Raw genomic sequence first — 17,286 nt, 5'->3', positions numbered from 1 at the left:
GGTGACTACACACAGTCACTTTTCAGTTAAGTGACATAATTTCTGTCATAAATCGTGATGGACACCGCCACAGACAGACACCACTTAACCAATTTTAACTAAAGAAGAAGAAAATTGCTCGAGTGACATCACTGATGACATCACAACTGCCTGATGACATCACAGTCGAATAATTGCGTGACATCACTTCCAGTTGAGCGACATCACTCGCCAGATGTCCCCCACACACATCTTAGGGGCACTTTACACGAGGACGGTTTCCTATGGTGGCGGGGAATGATTTTATCGTTAGTGCCTCCCTTTTAGACGGCGACGGCGAATTTGCGCTTAGGAAACGACACATTTTGAAACCACCCTCCAGAGTGGAATTCTTGGTGACGCTCCCCGCTGAGCACTCCATGTAATCGCTTTGACACTCTCAAAGCTCATTTCAGGAACTCTGACCTGCCTGCACACGCGACACACGCGATTACGTCATAGCCGTGCGCGAGTTCAGTCAGGAAAACAACACGAAGAGAAGCAGACATGGATCTTACGGTTGTGCTCTCATTGATGTTGCGGGTGCTTACGTGGCAGAACCAGATAATACTGGCAGTTCTACGCCTTATCCAAGAGTGTTATTCTGAGGAGGTACACGAAATGGATTACCGTATTTCCGCTAATAGTAACCGGGGCCTTTATTTACTGAGCCGCAGAGAGCCCCCGTCCTATATTAGAGCAGAGGCCTGTATTCGAGTGAGGCCTTTATTTCTTAATATTAACTCATTGAGTGCCAATGACGACAATCGTCGTCAATTCGATTAGTGACGTAGAGTGCCAATGACGACGATTGTCGTCAATTGCGTTTTTTGACGGTGGGACGTGGATCAAAGCCTATTACATCTCCTATAAAAATATGGGAGCTATTGAAGGTGTATAACCTATTTTACAGACCCATTAGGTGGCGACAGTGCTCTCCAGATTAGAGAAAGGTCAGGAAAACAGCAGGAAAAAGCCCCGTGATGAAAGAGAAACCGCTCATGCTGCAGCCAGAGCCATATAGATGACAGACATGATCTCAGTTATACGTATGGAGAGACTCAGGTTCCAGAGGACAAATTCTTTAAGGAAATTCTTTGTTATTTGGGACCCGTTCCTGACCTATTTCGATCAGGCTAAAAGCAGTAATTGAATTTCTTTTGGATCCTTTGCACAGTATATATATATATTTTTTTTTTATCGTTTTGTAAGCACATGAAAAAAAAAGGTATTTGGCCAATCCAACTTCATTATGGAATTTTATTTCAACACATATTTTTGAAGTTGATAGAAAAAGTTTGTCTCCCGCAAAAAAAACCTTTGTGGAGAGTGGAAGAGAGCAAACCTTAAAAAATCCCACAGCAACACTGGTCTTTGTAGTAGAAAATTTTAAAAAGCCTTTATTTTAAACATGGCTATAGATTAAAAAACACCAACATGTTTCTGCTCACACAGGAGCCTTCATCAGGGAGTAAGAGGACATGTGAATCTAAGACAGCCCTTATGTAGACAATCAGCAAGATTACATCATTGGATGGCCATCCAATCAGAATTCCACAATTATGCAAATAGGGAAAGAGAAAATGCAGTCATCTTGGTGCTTAAAGGTACAACAACCCAATGCAGGTCAATAACCATATAGAAAAGATCACATGAAAGTTTAAATAGGAATTGCAACAACATTTACAGCTGGCTTCGACTTATACCAGAAATTACCAAAGCATCAGCACACATGCAGAGAAGAACCCATGAAAACACTGATGTGACAATATTTATCACTGAAACAGATGTTTAACACCAGAATTAGCCAAAGCGTCAGCATAGAAACAATGTGGAGCATATTTGCTCTTTTAGTCAAAAAGAATGGGTATCCAATAAAATAAACAAAAAATAAACAAAAATGGAAAACCTCCGACTTTAAGAAGAGGAGATCCATTTGGAAACTCCTTCAAAGGAAGGGGGAAAAATCAAGATCATCATTCAGACCAGGAAAAGTAGTGGCTTTCAAAGTGACTATCCAAAATGTTTCTCTTTGAAGGAGATGTTTGACTCTGTCTCCACCCCTGACAGACTTCGGGATGACTTCAATGGCCATAATTCTTAAAGAGTTACAATTAGCATGTCCAGCCTCTTTATAATGCTTGGCCATAGGATAGTTAGGATTAAAGGTTCTTATTGCATATTTGTGTTCTTGCAATCTGTCCTTCAGCCTGCGTTTGGTGCGGCCTATGTAGAAACACCCACATTCACATTCTAATCTGTAAACAACATGAGTGGTGTTACAGTTGGCAAAGCTTCTGACCTGGTAGGTTTTCTGAGTGAAGACATCTATGAAGCTGTTAGTTTTGACAATGTTATTGCAATGGTTGCAACCACCACACTTGTAGTTTCCCACAGGGTGGCGAAGCCAGGAGGACTCATTGGGAGCACTGGCTGGCAGGTAGCTTCTGACCAACTTGTCCTTCAGCGTAGGAGCCCATCTGAATGACACTGCTGGAGGATCAGGAAACACATTTTTTAGGACAGGATCACTTTGTATGATGGCCCAATTCTTTTTGATGATGGTTGTGACACTATGGGCCATGGTGCTGTACTGAGTGGTGAAGTATATCCTGCCTGTGTTAGTGGGACGAGAGGATTTTTGAAACAGGTTTCTTCTTTCAAGTGATTTAGCCTTAGCATAGGCTTGTTGGAGTGTGTCTGTTTTGTAGCCCCTCTGCTTAAATCTGTTGTGCATGACTGTTGCCTGTTGGGAAAAATCATCATCAGAATCACAGATTCTTCTCAGCCTTTGAAACTGTCCAAAGGGGATGTTGGAGATGAGGCTCGAGGGGTGAAAACTGTCTGCCCTTAGAATGGTATTACGATCACTACTTTTTCTAAAAATGGATGTGTGGATAATACCATTGTGATCTTTTGAAACCTTAAGGTCCAGAAAGTTTATTTCAGACTTGCTGTATTCTAATGTCAACTTGATATTTCTGTTGGTTGAATTCAGGTACTTGTGAAAATCAAGGAGTTCCTTCTCAGTCCCATTGAATATAAAAAATAAGTCATCAATATATCTGCCATACCATGTGACTTTGTCCAGGAAAGAGTTGGCAGGGCTGTAGATGTGCTTTTTTCCCACAGGCCTAGGAAAAGTACAGCATAGCTCGGAGCGTAGGCCGCACCAGTTCCTTTCACTTGTCTAAAAAGTTGATCCTGAAACAGGAAAACATTATTGAAGCCTTGGGAGGATTAAACATTTTTTTTACGGTGTAATTACAACATAGAAAAGATTCCTGTAAAACTCTCTAATTTTCATAAACAGTTACTTTTATGCTGGTCCTTGGTATATAAGCATAATTTTTCCCCACACAAATACTACATCTGGAACAACAAGGATATCTGTTTCAAACGTAAATCATTGTTTCTCAAAAATTGGGTTGATAATGGTATACTGCTTGTCTGTCAGCTGTTTAACGAGGAGGGTCATATGTTTACTTATAGAGAATTTGTATTAGAATATAATATCCCTGTACTTCCTAGAGAGTATGCAATAGTTTTTGATGCTATTCCATCAGGCATTAGAGCCTTGATGTCATCTAGAACCAGAGGTATTATCCATCTTTCTACCTTACCAGACTTATACAGTACATAGGAAACTCAGATCCCTTTTTGAGTAAAAAAACTGATAACAAATGTATAAGAGAACTAATTCAGAGGGAGACTTTCAGTAGACCTGCGTGTATATTTGTTTGGAACAACTCGTATCTCGACATAGATTGGGAAAAGACTTGGTTATTACCTAGAAAATTCTTTGTCTCTAATAAAGTAAGAGAAGTATCTCTGAAAATATTGCACAGGCGTTATCCTGTCAATTCAGTTATTGTAAAATACAAACTAAACATTGACCCTCTTTGTTCCTTCTGTCACCTTGTTGATGAAACAGAAACTCACCTTTTTTGGGACTGTACTTATACTCAGACCTTTTGGCAGTTACCTTAATATGTTGTTGAACAGGAAATTAGGTACTCAACTCAACTTTAAAATTGATTTTATTTTGTTTGTTTTTTGTTGTTGATGAAATCCCCTCTAAAAAAATATATGTCTTCAACCTCATTTCTCTATTAGCAAAATTCCATATACATGCCAGCAAATTTGCAAAGCAGAAACCTAATCTAATCTTACTGTCTTCAAGGCATACTTAAAAGCATACCTGGATACACTAAAGTACTGCACAAACTCTAAAGCTGTGAAAACTAAAGCCTTGTCTATTGAATTTGATTTATAACCTTATCTAGTCTCTCGTATGCCTCCCTTTTTCTTTTCTTTTTGTATTTTCTGTATGTATTATGTTGAATGGCCTTTGCAATTGTCTTGTAACCTCTATGTTGTGAACCTGTATTTTCGTATTATGTAAATAAATTTGTAAAAAAAAAAAAAAAATTGCTCGACTGTGATGTCATCAGGCAGTTGTGATGTCATCAGTGATGTCACTCGATCTTATCTTAGTGATGGAAGTGATGTTAGTCGGGCAGTTGTGTGTGTGTGTTGAATGCATTTGCAATTGCCCAACTGTGATGTCAGCCGAGATTTGGGTGGATCGAGGGAACAAGGAAGTGTGTACGAAATGATGTCATGCAATTGTTCGACTGTGATGTGATCAGGTAGTTGTGCTGTAGTCACCTAAGAAGATGTAGTCACATAAGAAGTCACCTAACAGGTCACCTGGAAGTGATGTCACTCAGGCAGTTGTGTATGTGTGTGTAGATTTGGGTCTGGATGGATCGAGGCAACAAGGAAGAGGGTGACTGTGATGTCATCAGGCAGTTGTGATGTCATCAGTGATGTAACTCGAGCAATTTCATCTTCTCTAGATTTCAACAGGAAAGGAGATGCTTCTAGTGGGATTTTCAGACTTCTCATGAAGTTACAATTTAACACACACACACACACACACACACACAGAGGAATGGGCGGGGTGATTAAAAGAGAAAGATAGCTCACGAGCTCCCTTATTCCCTCCTTCTTTACCAGATGTTCGTGTAATGGTCATGAAAAACCTGGAAAATCATGGAAATTTAAATTCAATTTCCAGGTCATGGAAAAGTTTTGGAAAAAAATAAAATCCGACAAGGTTTTGGAAAAGTAATGGAAATTTGTTTAATTTTCAATTTTCATGATGTTCATTTACACCGAGTTCAGAGCATAAAAATAATATAGTGTAAATTAACGTAATTAATGTTTGCTGTGTTTTTGTTGTGTGTGAGAAGTGAATTCAGTGAGTTACAGGCACGCCCACTAGCCTACATCTATCTGCCTGTGGCTGCAGCCTGCAGCTGAGGTAACGTTAGCACTTAGCAGTTAGCAAAGTCGTACTCTGCCGCCGTACACATGCCAGGGAAGTTCAGCTTCATCAATATGTGGCATTTCAAAGATAAGTACCAATTATGGCTCGCGGAAGTCTTCGCCAGGAGGTCACATTTTTGCCCGTTTGTCGGTTTGTTTGTTGGCAGCCGGCAGGATATCTTAAACAGTTATGAATGGATTTGCACGAAACTTTGTCGAAAAGTAGGTCATGGGCCAACTTAGAAATGATTAAGTTTCCACGCCAAATGACTAAAAGGGGGCGTGGCAATGGCCGTGTCCATTCACAAAAAGGCACCTAACCTCAAAACTGATTCACCTAACACCACAAAACTTTGTAGAAAGGTTAGCGGTAAGCATGCTGTCTACCTACTGAGTGCCCTCTAGTGTTCTCCTGTTTTATGCCCCTGTGTATGTGCCATACCCTTTTCCAAGTACTTTGGTTACCACTGTGTAAAAGAACACCATTCAGCACCAATCACAGTAAAGATCACTCTTTCAGGTGTTATTGTGATTGTAAAGCATGTTTTCTTCACCCATTTGATCAATTAGATTGCTCCAGTCAGGGGGTCCGGCTGTGAAAATGCTTGTGAAGCTATTTGTAGTCTTAATCCACTTTACCACCACCACCAGTAGTAGTAAACTACCAGACTCGCTTACTCAAAGCAAACGCACAAATGAATAATTTATAATGCCAGCATGATTATCATGATTCAAAGTGCAGTCAGTATGTGCGTAGCTTCCACCCTGAAAACAGATTCAAAGTGCAGTCAGTATGTGCGTAGCTTCCACCCTGAAAACAGTGGTAAAAGCCAAGAGGCTTTTTTTTAATAAGGGTTGGGACCTGTAAAGGGGGGCGTCGCTGGTCTATTGTTGTTTGACCCCTTCATGACAAGAGCGGTAATAAATTTGAATGAAGAGTCCCAGGGCAAGAGAATAAATTTCTCGTTTGGGTACCGGGCTGAAAGAATTTGAACAACTCCTACCCTGGAGAAAACAGAGTCGTAAATTTTCCCTTACATTGATTCTCTCTCTGTCTCTCTTTCTCTCCCCCCCAGATATCGGAGTCTGAAACACTTCAACTACGACATTTGCCAAAGTTGCTTCTTCTCGGGTCGCGTCGCCAAGGGACACAAGATGCAGTATCCCATGGTTGAATACTGCACTCCGGTATGAGTGTGTATGGGTGTTATGAAATATACAGTATATCGTATGCAGTATGCATAGTTTTAGTGGAAGGCGTGGATTAACTCCTGAGGGGGTGCATGGATGAAGTAAACTGCTGAGTAAGACTGCACAGTTAATCACATATAATTCGCATACTGTAATGCGATTTTAGTGTCCAGAATTAATAATTGTAGAATATCAGCAATATTAAGACGTTTCATATAATTTAGAGCTTCTCTGGGGAAGTCAGGGCATATCAGGCAAGTTGACAAATGGCTCACACCGGGATGCATTTTCCAATTTGTTTCACACATTCATCGCATTAGCCGGTGGTGTTACAGCTTGTTTCCTCCACAGCAAGCCCAAGCTGTAGTGGAAAACTGTTTACCCTTCTAGAAAAACATTAACAAAGCAGAAGGTAGGCTTGCCACAGTAGTCGGTGGTACACGGTGAAGGTAGGCTTGCCACAGTAGTCGGTGGTACACGGTGAAGGTAGGCTTGCCACAGTAGTCTGTGATACACGGTGAAGGTAGGCTTGCCACAGTAGTCTGTGATACATGGTGAAGGTAGGCTTGCCACAGTAGTCTGTGATACATGGTGAAGGTAGGCTTGCCACAGTAGTCTGTGATACACAATACATGACTTGCCCACCAGCACTGTTGCTTTTTTGTTGTCGTCCCCCCCCCCCCGTCCCCCCCCATGGCGCAGGGCAGCACACACCAAATTCACTTCATGCTGTCTCACTCAGTCAAGTAATGCGTGGTCTAGCTTCGTGAGATGTCCTCTAGTCTCCTGGCTGGACGGTTTACTTCGGGCCAATCACTGTGCTTAACACGGTAAATCCCTAACTCCGACAAACAAGCGCCCCTTCAAACACCACACAGATAGTTTACTTGCCAAGGAGCTGAGAGCTTGTGTTGTGAAAATGTAAAGAAGAAACTAACGTACACGCTAACGTACACATCATCCACCCCATCATGGTAACACCGGTGTTGTCACGAGTTTATTAACCGCTGGGAAAATGTCCACACCGTGGCAAGCCTACAGGAAGGAATAAAATGTTGATGTCATGGAAGCAATGTGACTTAATTACTGTATGTATTAAATGGAAAGTCATGCAATTTTACATAGGGGACCACAGTGAACAGAAGATGAAATTAATGTTTGCCAGATCACATAACCGACATGTCTGTCCTCTTGTGTGATCCTATACGTCCTCTTGTATGTATAGATGCTGAGGTGCAGAACAGTGTTAAAGTGCTTACTGGCCCCGGGCCAAAACAAAGTTTAGCGAGTCCCGGCTGAGAGTGATAAATCTTTCTGTTGTAACTGTGTAACGGCTCCGCACACCTGACAATGAGCCCATTAACTTCACTCACTCAATGTGTGAATGGAGTCAAAGGGACATGAAATGGGTTGTATTTTTTGCAAGTTGTGTGTGTGTGTGTGTGTGTGTGTGTGTGTGTGTGTGTGTGAGTATTTTTGTCCCACACCCATCCAGTGAACAAAGCTGCCTTTGTGCCCCTTCTCTCTCTCTGCCTCTCTCTCTCTATCTAGACTACATCAGGGGAGGATGTCAGGGACTTTGCTAAGGTGCTGAAAAATAAGTTCAGGACCAAGCGCTACTTTGCCAAACACCCGCGCATGGGCTACCTGCCCGTACAGACCATCCTGGAGGGAGACAACATGGAGACGTGAGACACACACACACACACACACACACACACACAGACACACACACACACACGCGTACAAGGGCAAACGGGCAAACAAGATAGATTTTATTACAAACTGTGAGAGACACGCCCAGCTGTGTGACCTGAATCAGAGGACAGAGGCACACACTTGGACGACCTCGCAATTACGCAGACACACACTCCTCTTTGGTCATACAGACAACCAGGTGCACATAGGATGTTTGAACAGGAACATAAGGAACATTCACTGTTAAACAGGTAGTAACATTGGAGGGCTTTAATGCATCTCTGTAACAGCATGCGTGTTTTATTAGTGCTTCTCAAATGCTATTTTGTGTTTTCATTGTTTTAATTTGATCTTTATGAACCTTGTGTGTGTGTGTGTGTGTGTGTGTGTGTGTGTGTGTGTGTGTGTGTGTGTGTGTGTGTGTGTGTGTGTGTGTGTGTGTGTGCGTGCGTGCGTGTGTGCGCGCGCGCGTGCGTACCAGTGCACTACCACCCATATCCTGCCATAATGTCTTGTTGGAGTCGACCCCCTCCCACTGCCCACCCATCTCCTGCTATTCATACTGCTCCCAACATGCTTTGCTGTGTAGTCTCCTCCCACTTCTTGTGTCATCATCTCACATTTTTTTGTCTTGCAGTCCTGTCACTCTGATCAACTTCTGGCCCGTAGACCATGCGTGAGTACCTCGCTCGCACGCGCGCACACACACTCACACACACACACACACACACACACACACACACACACACACTCACACTCACACACACACACACACACACACACACACACACACACACACACACACACACACACACACTCACACACACACACACACACACACACACACACACACACAAACACTCACACACACACACACACACACACAAACACACACACACACACACACACTCACACACACACACACACACACACACACACACACACACAAACACTCACACACACACACACACACACACACACACACACACACACACACACACACACACACACTCTCTCATGCACACACACATAGTCACACACCCACTCACTCCTACCCACTCTCATTGTGTAGTGTCATTTTGTTGGTAGCTATGGTGCTTGTTGACCCTCAGACCGCCCTGTGGATCTGTTATTTAGGACAGGATTCACACTGACGATTTTAACCATAAAGTTATCCAGGTCGCTAATCAAAGCCATAACTGTAGCTTTAACTTATATGGCATAATTATTAAAGTAATTGTAGAGTTAAAAGATCACTTTGTTGTGTTGTGCGCCCCAGTTCAGTACTTGTATAAGAATGTGACCCAATCAAACAGGCAGAAGTTCTGTCTGAGCCAATCCCAGTGGGTATTGGATTTGAGCACAAACTCAACTTACAGTTTCACAGTTTAAAGTATTTTTGACCAGTGTTTTTGATCCCAAACCCGTCCAGAACCTGAGCAACTCTGAGTCAAATCTGAACTCTGCTCAACTTAGCAAAGCAATGGCAACACACACAAAAAAGGGGATGGGGGTCACTGTCTCAAAAGCTTCCAATTTTGCTTCCAATGCTGGCTGTGAATATTAAGCTACCACATGACCGAATCAATGTCAGGTTCACTTCTTAGTAGGATATATCATATTCAATCACTCTGGTGATCTAGTTATTGGCTTTGCTTGTTTATTTGTGCTTATTTGTATTTAAAAAAATCCCCAAAAAATATTAAGCACAGTGCTAACCATATGGTATGCTATAGGTTTGTACATATCATTTCAACTTAAAGGGATACATTACATTTACATTTTGAATTATCCTGTCATTTTCTTCAGCACTAAACCAGTAGGGCAGTCAACCAGTTGGGGCTAAGTCAATGAAATAGAAACCTAACAGTAACCTAAATAACAAGACAAAAAGAACTGTGGAAAATCTTTATGACATGGTAAGTGATGTCAGAATACTACTTCCCTTTTGAAACACACGGTGACAAGACAAAAAGTACTGTGGAAAGTCTTTATGTATCCTTAGAGACATGCTAAGTGATGTCAGAATACTACTTCCCTTTTGAAACACACGGTGGGCAGACAAGACAAAAAGTACTGTGGAAAGTCTTTCTGATCTTAGCTTCAATGCGTCTTTTGAAGACAAGGCAAATGTATCCCGAGCCGGGAGTGTTTCATACCGCCACACATCTGTGCCATGTACTGTCGCCACCCTGATAGCTCTACTGTGTATTCATGTGGCGTGTGTGTGTGTGTGTGTGTGTGTGTGTGTGTGTGTGTGTGTGCGTGTGTGTGCGTGCGTGCGCGCGCATTGGGATTAATAATTAATCAATTAATAATTTGGACGGTTTCATGAACTCTCTCTCTCCTTCTCTCTCTCTCTCAGGCCGGGATCGTCCCCCCAACTCTCACACGACGACACGCACACTCGGATCGAGCACTACGCCAGCCGGTAATCCCCCACCGCCCGCCCCTGTGTGCATTATGCTGGTTGTAGCGTAGAGTCGCGGTGCTGTGAACGCCCCTGTGTGCATTATGCTGGTTGTAGCGTAGAGTCGCGGTGCTGTGAACGCCCCTGTGTGCATTATGCTGGTTGTAGCGTAGAGTCGCGGTGCTGTGAACGGGACGTGGGGGAAAGCTACCTGCTTCACGCTCTACTTGCTGCTGTCTCTGGCCCACAGAGCGTTGCAGCTAACGCTGTCTCTAGAGAGAGCACTTTGATTGATGTGATTTGGAGAAAATGTTAAAGCACACCTCAATCCTGGATTAGGAGGACAGCCTTTTCCCACTGTGCTCGCACAGCCATTCATTCAGATGGGACCAGATGCCCTAATTCTGTGCTGACGCACTTCTGCGGAACTTGTCATGTTTATTTGTCTAATAAATCTAAAAGAACCACAGAAACCACAGAAATTATCTTTATACTGAGGCAGTTTCTGTGGATGTCTGGTAGTTTTTGCTTTTTTATGTATGGAAAAGGAGGAAATTGAACATCTATAAAGTGATAGATGCACTAAATATATGTTTTTCTCTCTCTCGCCCCGTTCACAAAAGAGTGAGTCTATGTTCACAGCAAGTCCAAGAAATCTCTCTAAATGCTAACTTGGAAGAAGTGAAGCTACCTTTCAGACAGATGTCATATACAGTCAGTAGTACTTGGATAGCCACGTAAAGTCAAACTAAAGTTGGTCTGTTTTTGCTTGCTCATTGTTAACATTATGCTAATGCTAATGTAGACAGTAGATGGCCATCTGTTCTTTTGCATCATACGCTTTAATGTTAAATCCATACAATGTATCTGAATTAACATCAAAAATGACTCACTTGTGTATTCCATACCTCTGGAATTGGCTGTATATGTCAGTGACTTGAAAGTGATTGGCGCACGATTGTAGATCATTTCGACATGCAGAGATGCCTGGCTCTTAGATTTGAACCCTGCTTAACGGGCTACCTTGACACATTGAATCTATTCTTCAGCTTGCCTTAAAAAAAAACATGTTAACTCTACAAGGATGTCTCATTGAAATAAGTTGGTAATGGTATAAGTAATAAGTGTGCAGCTAACTCTACCATCAGTTCAGATGTGAAATGCTAAAGGTGTTAAAGAATTAATTTTTTGCTTTGATGCCAATGAAGAAGTTTTTGCCCTGCAAATGTCTGATGAAGAATAGTAATAGGCTAAACTTTAAAATGTCAAGGTATCCCTTTGAATAGAAATTAAATCTGCACACACGCTAAAGTAATGCATTGACTTTTTGGTGAATAAACGTTGTGCGGGGAGAGGGTCAGCGCTCGTCTCACCTCTGTGTCCACAGTATTTAGTCTTGAAACAGTGCAAATGCTAATGCTTTTGAAATGCTAAGTTTGCTTGTAGCATCCATTAGTTGACTAAGGTCACAAAGTGCTAGCGTGCGCTTGGAAATCAATGCTTGGCTCAAAAGAGGTGAAACGGGCGGCATCAATCAAAGAGCTTATTTGCCAAAAAGTCTCTGTATTCTTTTGTTTGCACTGTGATCCTAACTGCACAGAGAAAACCTCTCTGTATTCTTTTGTTTGCACTGTGATCCTAACTGCACAGAGAAAACCTCTCTGTATTCTTTTGTTCGCACTGTGATCCTAACTGCACAGAGAAAACCGCCGCTGAGGGACAAGAAGCAGTCACATCGATTAATCGATTAATCAATCAACCGGGCGATCGATCGGTCATTTTATCAGCCAGTCGGCCAGTGTTGGCATTCCACAGTGGAGTCGCTTTGAGGTCTGAGCCACGGGCCGAGCGTTTGATCCCTGGGAGGGAGTGTTTGATAGCAGTCACTGTTGCCTGGGGCTAGCACACACACACACACACACACACACACACACACACACACACACACACACACACACACACACACACACACACACACACACACACCCTGGCCCTGTCACATCTAGATCTGTTGGCTTGTGGATACTATCTGGTAGATTTAAAGCGGGGCGGTAGGGCAAAGAAGTAACATAATTAAGCCTTGAGTGAGCGGATGGCTCCCCGGCCAGGAGTTGATCTCTTGTTTCTGTTGTACACAGCAGCTTATGAGTACAAATACATGGACCTGGGCAGATGCCAGTCTGCGGCCGAGGCTTACATCCATCTGTTTTCCAGCTCTGTGCCAAGCTGAGAGCTCTTGTCATATTTTGTCTTTTAGTGCTGAGACCGTGCCCTGTGTGGACAGACTGGTAGTGATAGCGGCAGGGCAAGCCTCGATAAAAACCTTTGGCATTTTGCTTGCACCTATTTTATGAATGAGCAGACTCTGCTTTCTTAAAGGGGAATTCCACCCTTGGATCCTCTTACACTGTAAGATGTTGTCAGCCTTTGATGTTCGGTGCGTCCCAGGACATCAAGTGATCAAGTGTTGTAAAATCAAAAATGTTGGTGTATCCACTTTCCCTCAACACGCCCCTGCTTGAGGTAGTGATTTCCTACATTTCCCAGGATGCCTTTTATCAACCCCCATAGAATGGACTTGTTGCATTCTGGTCTATTGAGGCTTATTGTCGTTGACGAAATTGGTCTCTCTGCCTCTTCTACGATGGATTTCTCCCTGTTTAATTGTTGAACATCTCTTGGTGCAAAATGGCAGCTCTAGAAAGAACTCCGCACTCTTTGATTGTGAGGGACTGACACTAAAACCTGACGTTTACCCCGTTGATATTTTAGACCAATGAACAAATTTCCCCATATGTAGACTTTAAACTATTGTGTTTTAAGGTGGATTTCCCCCCTGTAATCTGGTAATTGCTAGAAGCTGGTTTTGGGACTGACTGCTCTGTTTCTTCCCCCTCCGCAGGTTAGCAGAAATGGAGAATCGTAATGGCTCTTATCTGAATGACAGTATCTCACCCAATGAGAGCATGTGAGAACCGCTTTTTGTTTGATGTTTGTTTGTTCTACCAACCTGCCCATTCAACGATTGGCTCGCTGTGTGAATTAGCCCCGCCTCCAACAGTTGCATTGGCTGGTTATGAAATGTGGCTTTGAGTGTGTTTTCATCCACAGTGCGCACAGTATTCTGGATACAAACTCATATCCTAGTTAAGGTCTTATTCTGGATAAGTGCATCATCATATCCCAATCAGAAATATCCCTGTAAATGTGAACAGGATATACCTGATATGACCATGTCTATCAGTATATCCAACATATCATGTTTGTATTTCATGTCATCCTATAATAAAATTGCCTACAGTAGGTGGGCGGGCGGGTGGCGGGCGGGCGGTGTCTGTCAGTTACGATTTGCGTCACGTTTTGTGTCATGAAAGTGACATCGGGCCAATACCACGCCACCCCCCCACACACACACACACAGACTTGGCACACTGCTATTCAGCATAACGCCACCTACTGGTTATCTTGAGAACCATTCGTCCGATCGACTTCAAACTGGGGGAATGTGCTGCTGGGAAGTGCCCAGAACACACACAGACCTTACACAACACAATACCGGGCCAGAGTCCCAGCAAACTAGATAGGCCGAATAACGGCCTGATATCTAGTTGATAATAAGAGCTTATCTGGGTTATTGTAATTGGGATATGATGTTGATATGCAGCCCTTTGTTAACAAAATACTAGTATCCCAAATAATGAGAGTATTGGTGTGCATGTAAACGGATGTATCCCTCTTCCTACTCCTTGCCATATTTAATGAACAAATGATAGCATATTTGTATAATCATGTGTTCGTCTATTTAAATGTCATTATGACTTTGCATTTGCTTCCCCTGTATTCCAGCCAATATTGTATTCAATCTCCACTCTTCTGTTTGAAAAAAGCAATATTTTGTGCATACAATGTCTTAATCGTCTATATTTTTTCCCTTCTGAACATATAAATACAATGGCAAGTCTTGCACAGAGAGAGAGAGAGCGAGGGAGATAGAACAAACACAAACAAATTGTCAGGCCTTGGGGTTGTAAGTGATCAGATATAAATCGAACCCAAACAAATCAAAATGAATATATTGCCCTACTTATACATTACTGTTCTCCATTTCACTAACCGGCAGAACAACATGGGTTTCTCCAATAAGTCTCTCAAATGTGAAAGTCTATTGTATTGGATAGCGATGTTGCCTGCTGAATCTCCTGTAATGCAGATGTTTTATGGAACTGCGATGATATAGACTCATAAATCCAGAAACATATAAATTAGGGATGGGCATCGAATTTCGAATTTTCGAATAATCGTTGTTATTATCAAGGTCGACTTTTATTATTGAAATTCGAAATTCGAATTTTTTTTTTTTTTTTTTTTTTTTTTTTTTTTTTTTTTTTTTGAGTGAAATGTTGCATTGTCTCCCCTGATTCTAAGTATAGTCAAATCGCTTGGTTTGAGCAAGTAAAACAATTTTTATAAGCATTTTAAGCAAGGTTTATGGAAAAATGAATGGCGGATGAAATCCCATGAAGAGGGAGAGGGGGTGACTTTGGCACCCCTTTGGCACTCAGACCTGAGCCTACTAAATATTTAATGAACCACTCATGATTGTCAAAACTGTTTTTTATTTTCGAAAATGTCAATGTCATGTAACATGTTCTTTACTTCAGTGGTGCAATGCTTGTTTGAGCTAAAAATCCACAGCAGAAGCTTTTTATATTAATTAATAAAGCCGTAGACTTAGAATCAGGGGAGACAATGCAACATTTCACTCACAAAAAAAAAAAAAAAAAAAATTTTTTTTTTTTTACATTTTTTTTTTTTTTTTCGAATTTCGAATTAAATTCGAATTTGGCCAGCGAATTTCGAATAGTGTTTTTGCTAGAAATGCCCATCCCTAATATAAATGCAATTTAAGATAGTTTGAAAAGCTAACACACTTGTTCCATCCAAATAATTTAGAGCAGTGGTTCTCAAGCTTGTTGACGTCAAGCACTCCTAAACTATTATTAGACCACAGACCCCCATTTGATAAGATTTTGTCCCAGGGTCCCCCATCTGATAAGAGTTTTGCTTTTAGATGTTTTATTGCAGAAAATGTATGAAAACCAAAATAGTCAGACATTCTGTTATTGTGTTACTTGGATGGAATCATAGTGAAAATGAATTATTCCCCTTTTTTTCTGGGGACCCCCTGGAACCCTCTCAAGGACCACTGGGGGTCCCCGGACCCCACTTTGAGAACCAGTGTCAGCATCATCATCTCCTGAAAGTAGACAACCCCTACTGTCTTGTTCAGTGAATGTACCCAACATTCAAGCTTAACATTTAGAAAATTATATCTGAAAATACAGTACTGCTAAACCGAAAACTTCAAATGGAGTTGTGAACTTCTTATTCTTAAAGACCCACCACAGTAATTTAGAACACAAATCCACCAGGTGCATTCTTAATTCCTGAGGAACTTATTTTCCTGAAATACAGATTTCTCATCCAACAGTAAGCAAAAACAAAAAAAAATCTCCAAAGTCTGAGTCTTGTTAGTGCTAAAATGGCTGGTGACTTTGCTACCAGCCTCTCTTGGTGCCTGTTACCACATCATACCGTGTCACAACCTGGTGACAGCAGAAACGCTCACATATTGGAATCAGAATCAGAATCTTTATTGATCCCAGAGGGGGAATTATGCAATGCATGCTGCAGTTGCTCATATTCAAGTAGGGAAATATCCTCTAGGCATAGGGAAATTAAAAGAAGAATAGCCTAAGGCAGTAAAAATAGAATAAGATAAAATATAAATAATTTTTTTTAAAGGAAAGGTGTTAAATATATGCATTATTTCTATGTCCTATACAGAATAATATAATACCAAATAAGTAAGATATGTACAACATAGTAATATATACAGCAGTGTGAATAGTTATTGTACAGTAATACATTAGTAAAGTGCAAAACATAAGTTGGAGATTGTAAACTGCACACAAGTATTGTGGATAGTCACTGCACATTCATTTATTGCACAAATATGTACATGTCAAAATAGCTAACATCATGACAGAGCAAAAATACATGATAGGTGTATGTATGATAGATGTGTGTTGTCCTTCAACAAACTAAAATACATATTCTGGATGTGAATCTGCAAACATGGAAACTTCAGCCCTGCCACTCTGTGTCTATCTACTGATTAACAAGAGACAAAGAATGATTGAATGGACACTTTCTGCTGTGTTTCGCTCATCTCCATTAGTGGAAATGAGTTGGAGAAAGTTAGAGGGCCCAACACAACTGCTACTCCAGCTTTGAGGCCATTGCTAGACAGAGTCAGAATTGCGGCTCCACAGTGAGTTTGACCTGGTAAAATCAGCATAAAAAGTTCAAAGCAAAGGAATTGTTCCAGTGTAACAGCATTGCCATAACCGGTAATCTACGTTGATAAACGGTTGCAAAATGCAACTAGGGGCCATTTTGAGCCAGGGCTGCATGAGTGTAACCTGACGCTGCCAGATGGACGGTTTAGCTTCACATTACGTTTCACTAAACCAGTCCATCTGGCAATGCAGTAATCCAACCCGCTGACGGAGGCGGGCACTTTTTCCAAGCTACTTGGCAGGTGATTGGATGACCCATCTGTCTATCACCGC

At 41.7% G+C, this 17,286-nt stretch overlaps 1 protein-coding gene across 2 annotated transcripts in view; it reads left to right on the top strand.

The window, feature by feature from the left end:
* Positions 1 to 17,286, top strand: part of dmd (dystrophin) — a gene marked incomplete at its 5' end in the record, with an annotated part of 540,780 nt that overhangs the window by 508,983 nt on the left and 14,511 nt on the right. For both annotated transcript variants that reach the window (XM_083633507.1, XM_083633508.1), the window contains 5 exons: positions 6,429 to 6,540; positions 8,095 to 8,231; positions 8,879 to 8,917; positions 10,607 to 10,672; positions 13,554 to 13,619. In XM_083633507.1, coding sequence (XP_083489633.1) covers positions 6,429 to 6,540; positions 8,095 to 8,231; positions 8,879 to 8,917; positions 10,607 to 10,672; positions 13,554 to 13,619 — 420 coding nt within the window. The remainder of the gene's footprint in view (positions 1 to 6,428; positions 6,541 to 8,094; positions 8,232 to 8,878; positions 8,918 to 10,606; positions 10,673 to 13,553; positions 13,620 to 17,286) is intronic.

Source organism: Poromitra crassiceps, assembly GCF_964638095.1.
Source record: "Poromitra crassiceps genome assembly, chromosome: 3".
Classification (NCBI taxonomy): domain Eukaryota; kingdom Metazoa; phylum Chordata; class Actinopteri; order Beryciformes; family Melamphaidae; genus Poromitra; species Poromitra crassiceps.
This window is presented reverse-complemented; position numbering and strand designations above follow the sequence as displayed.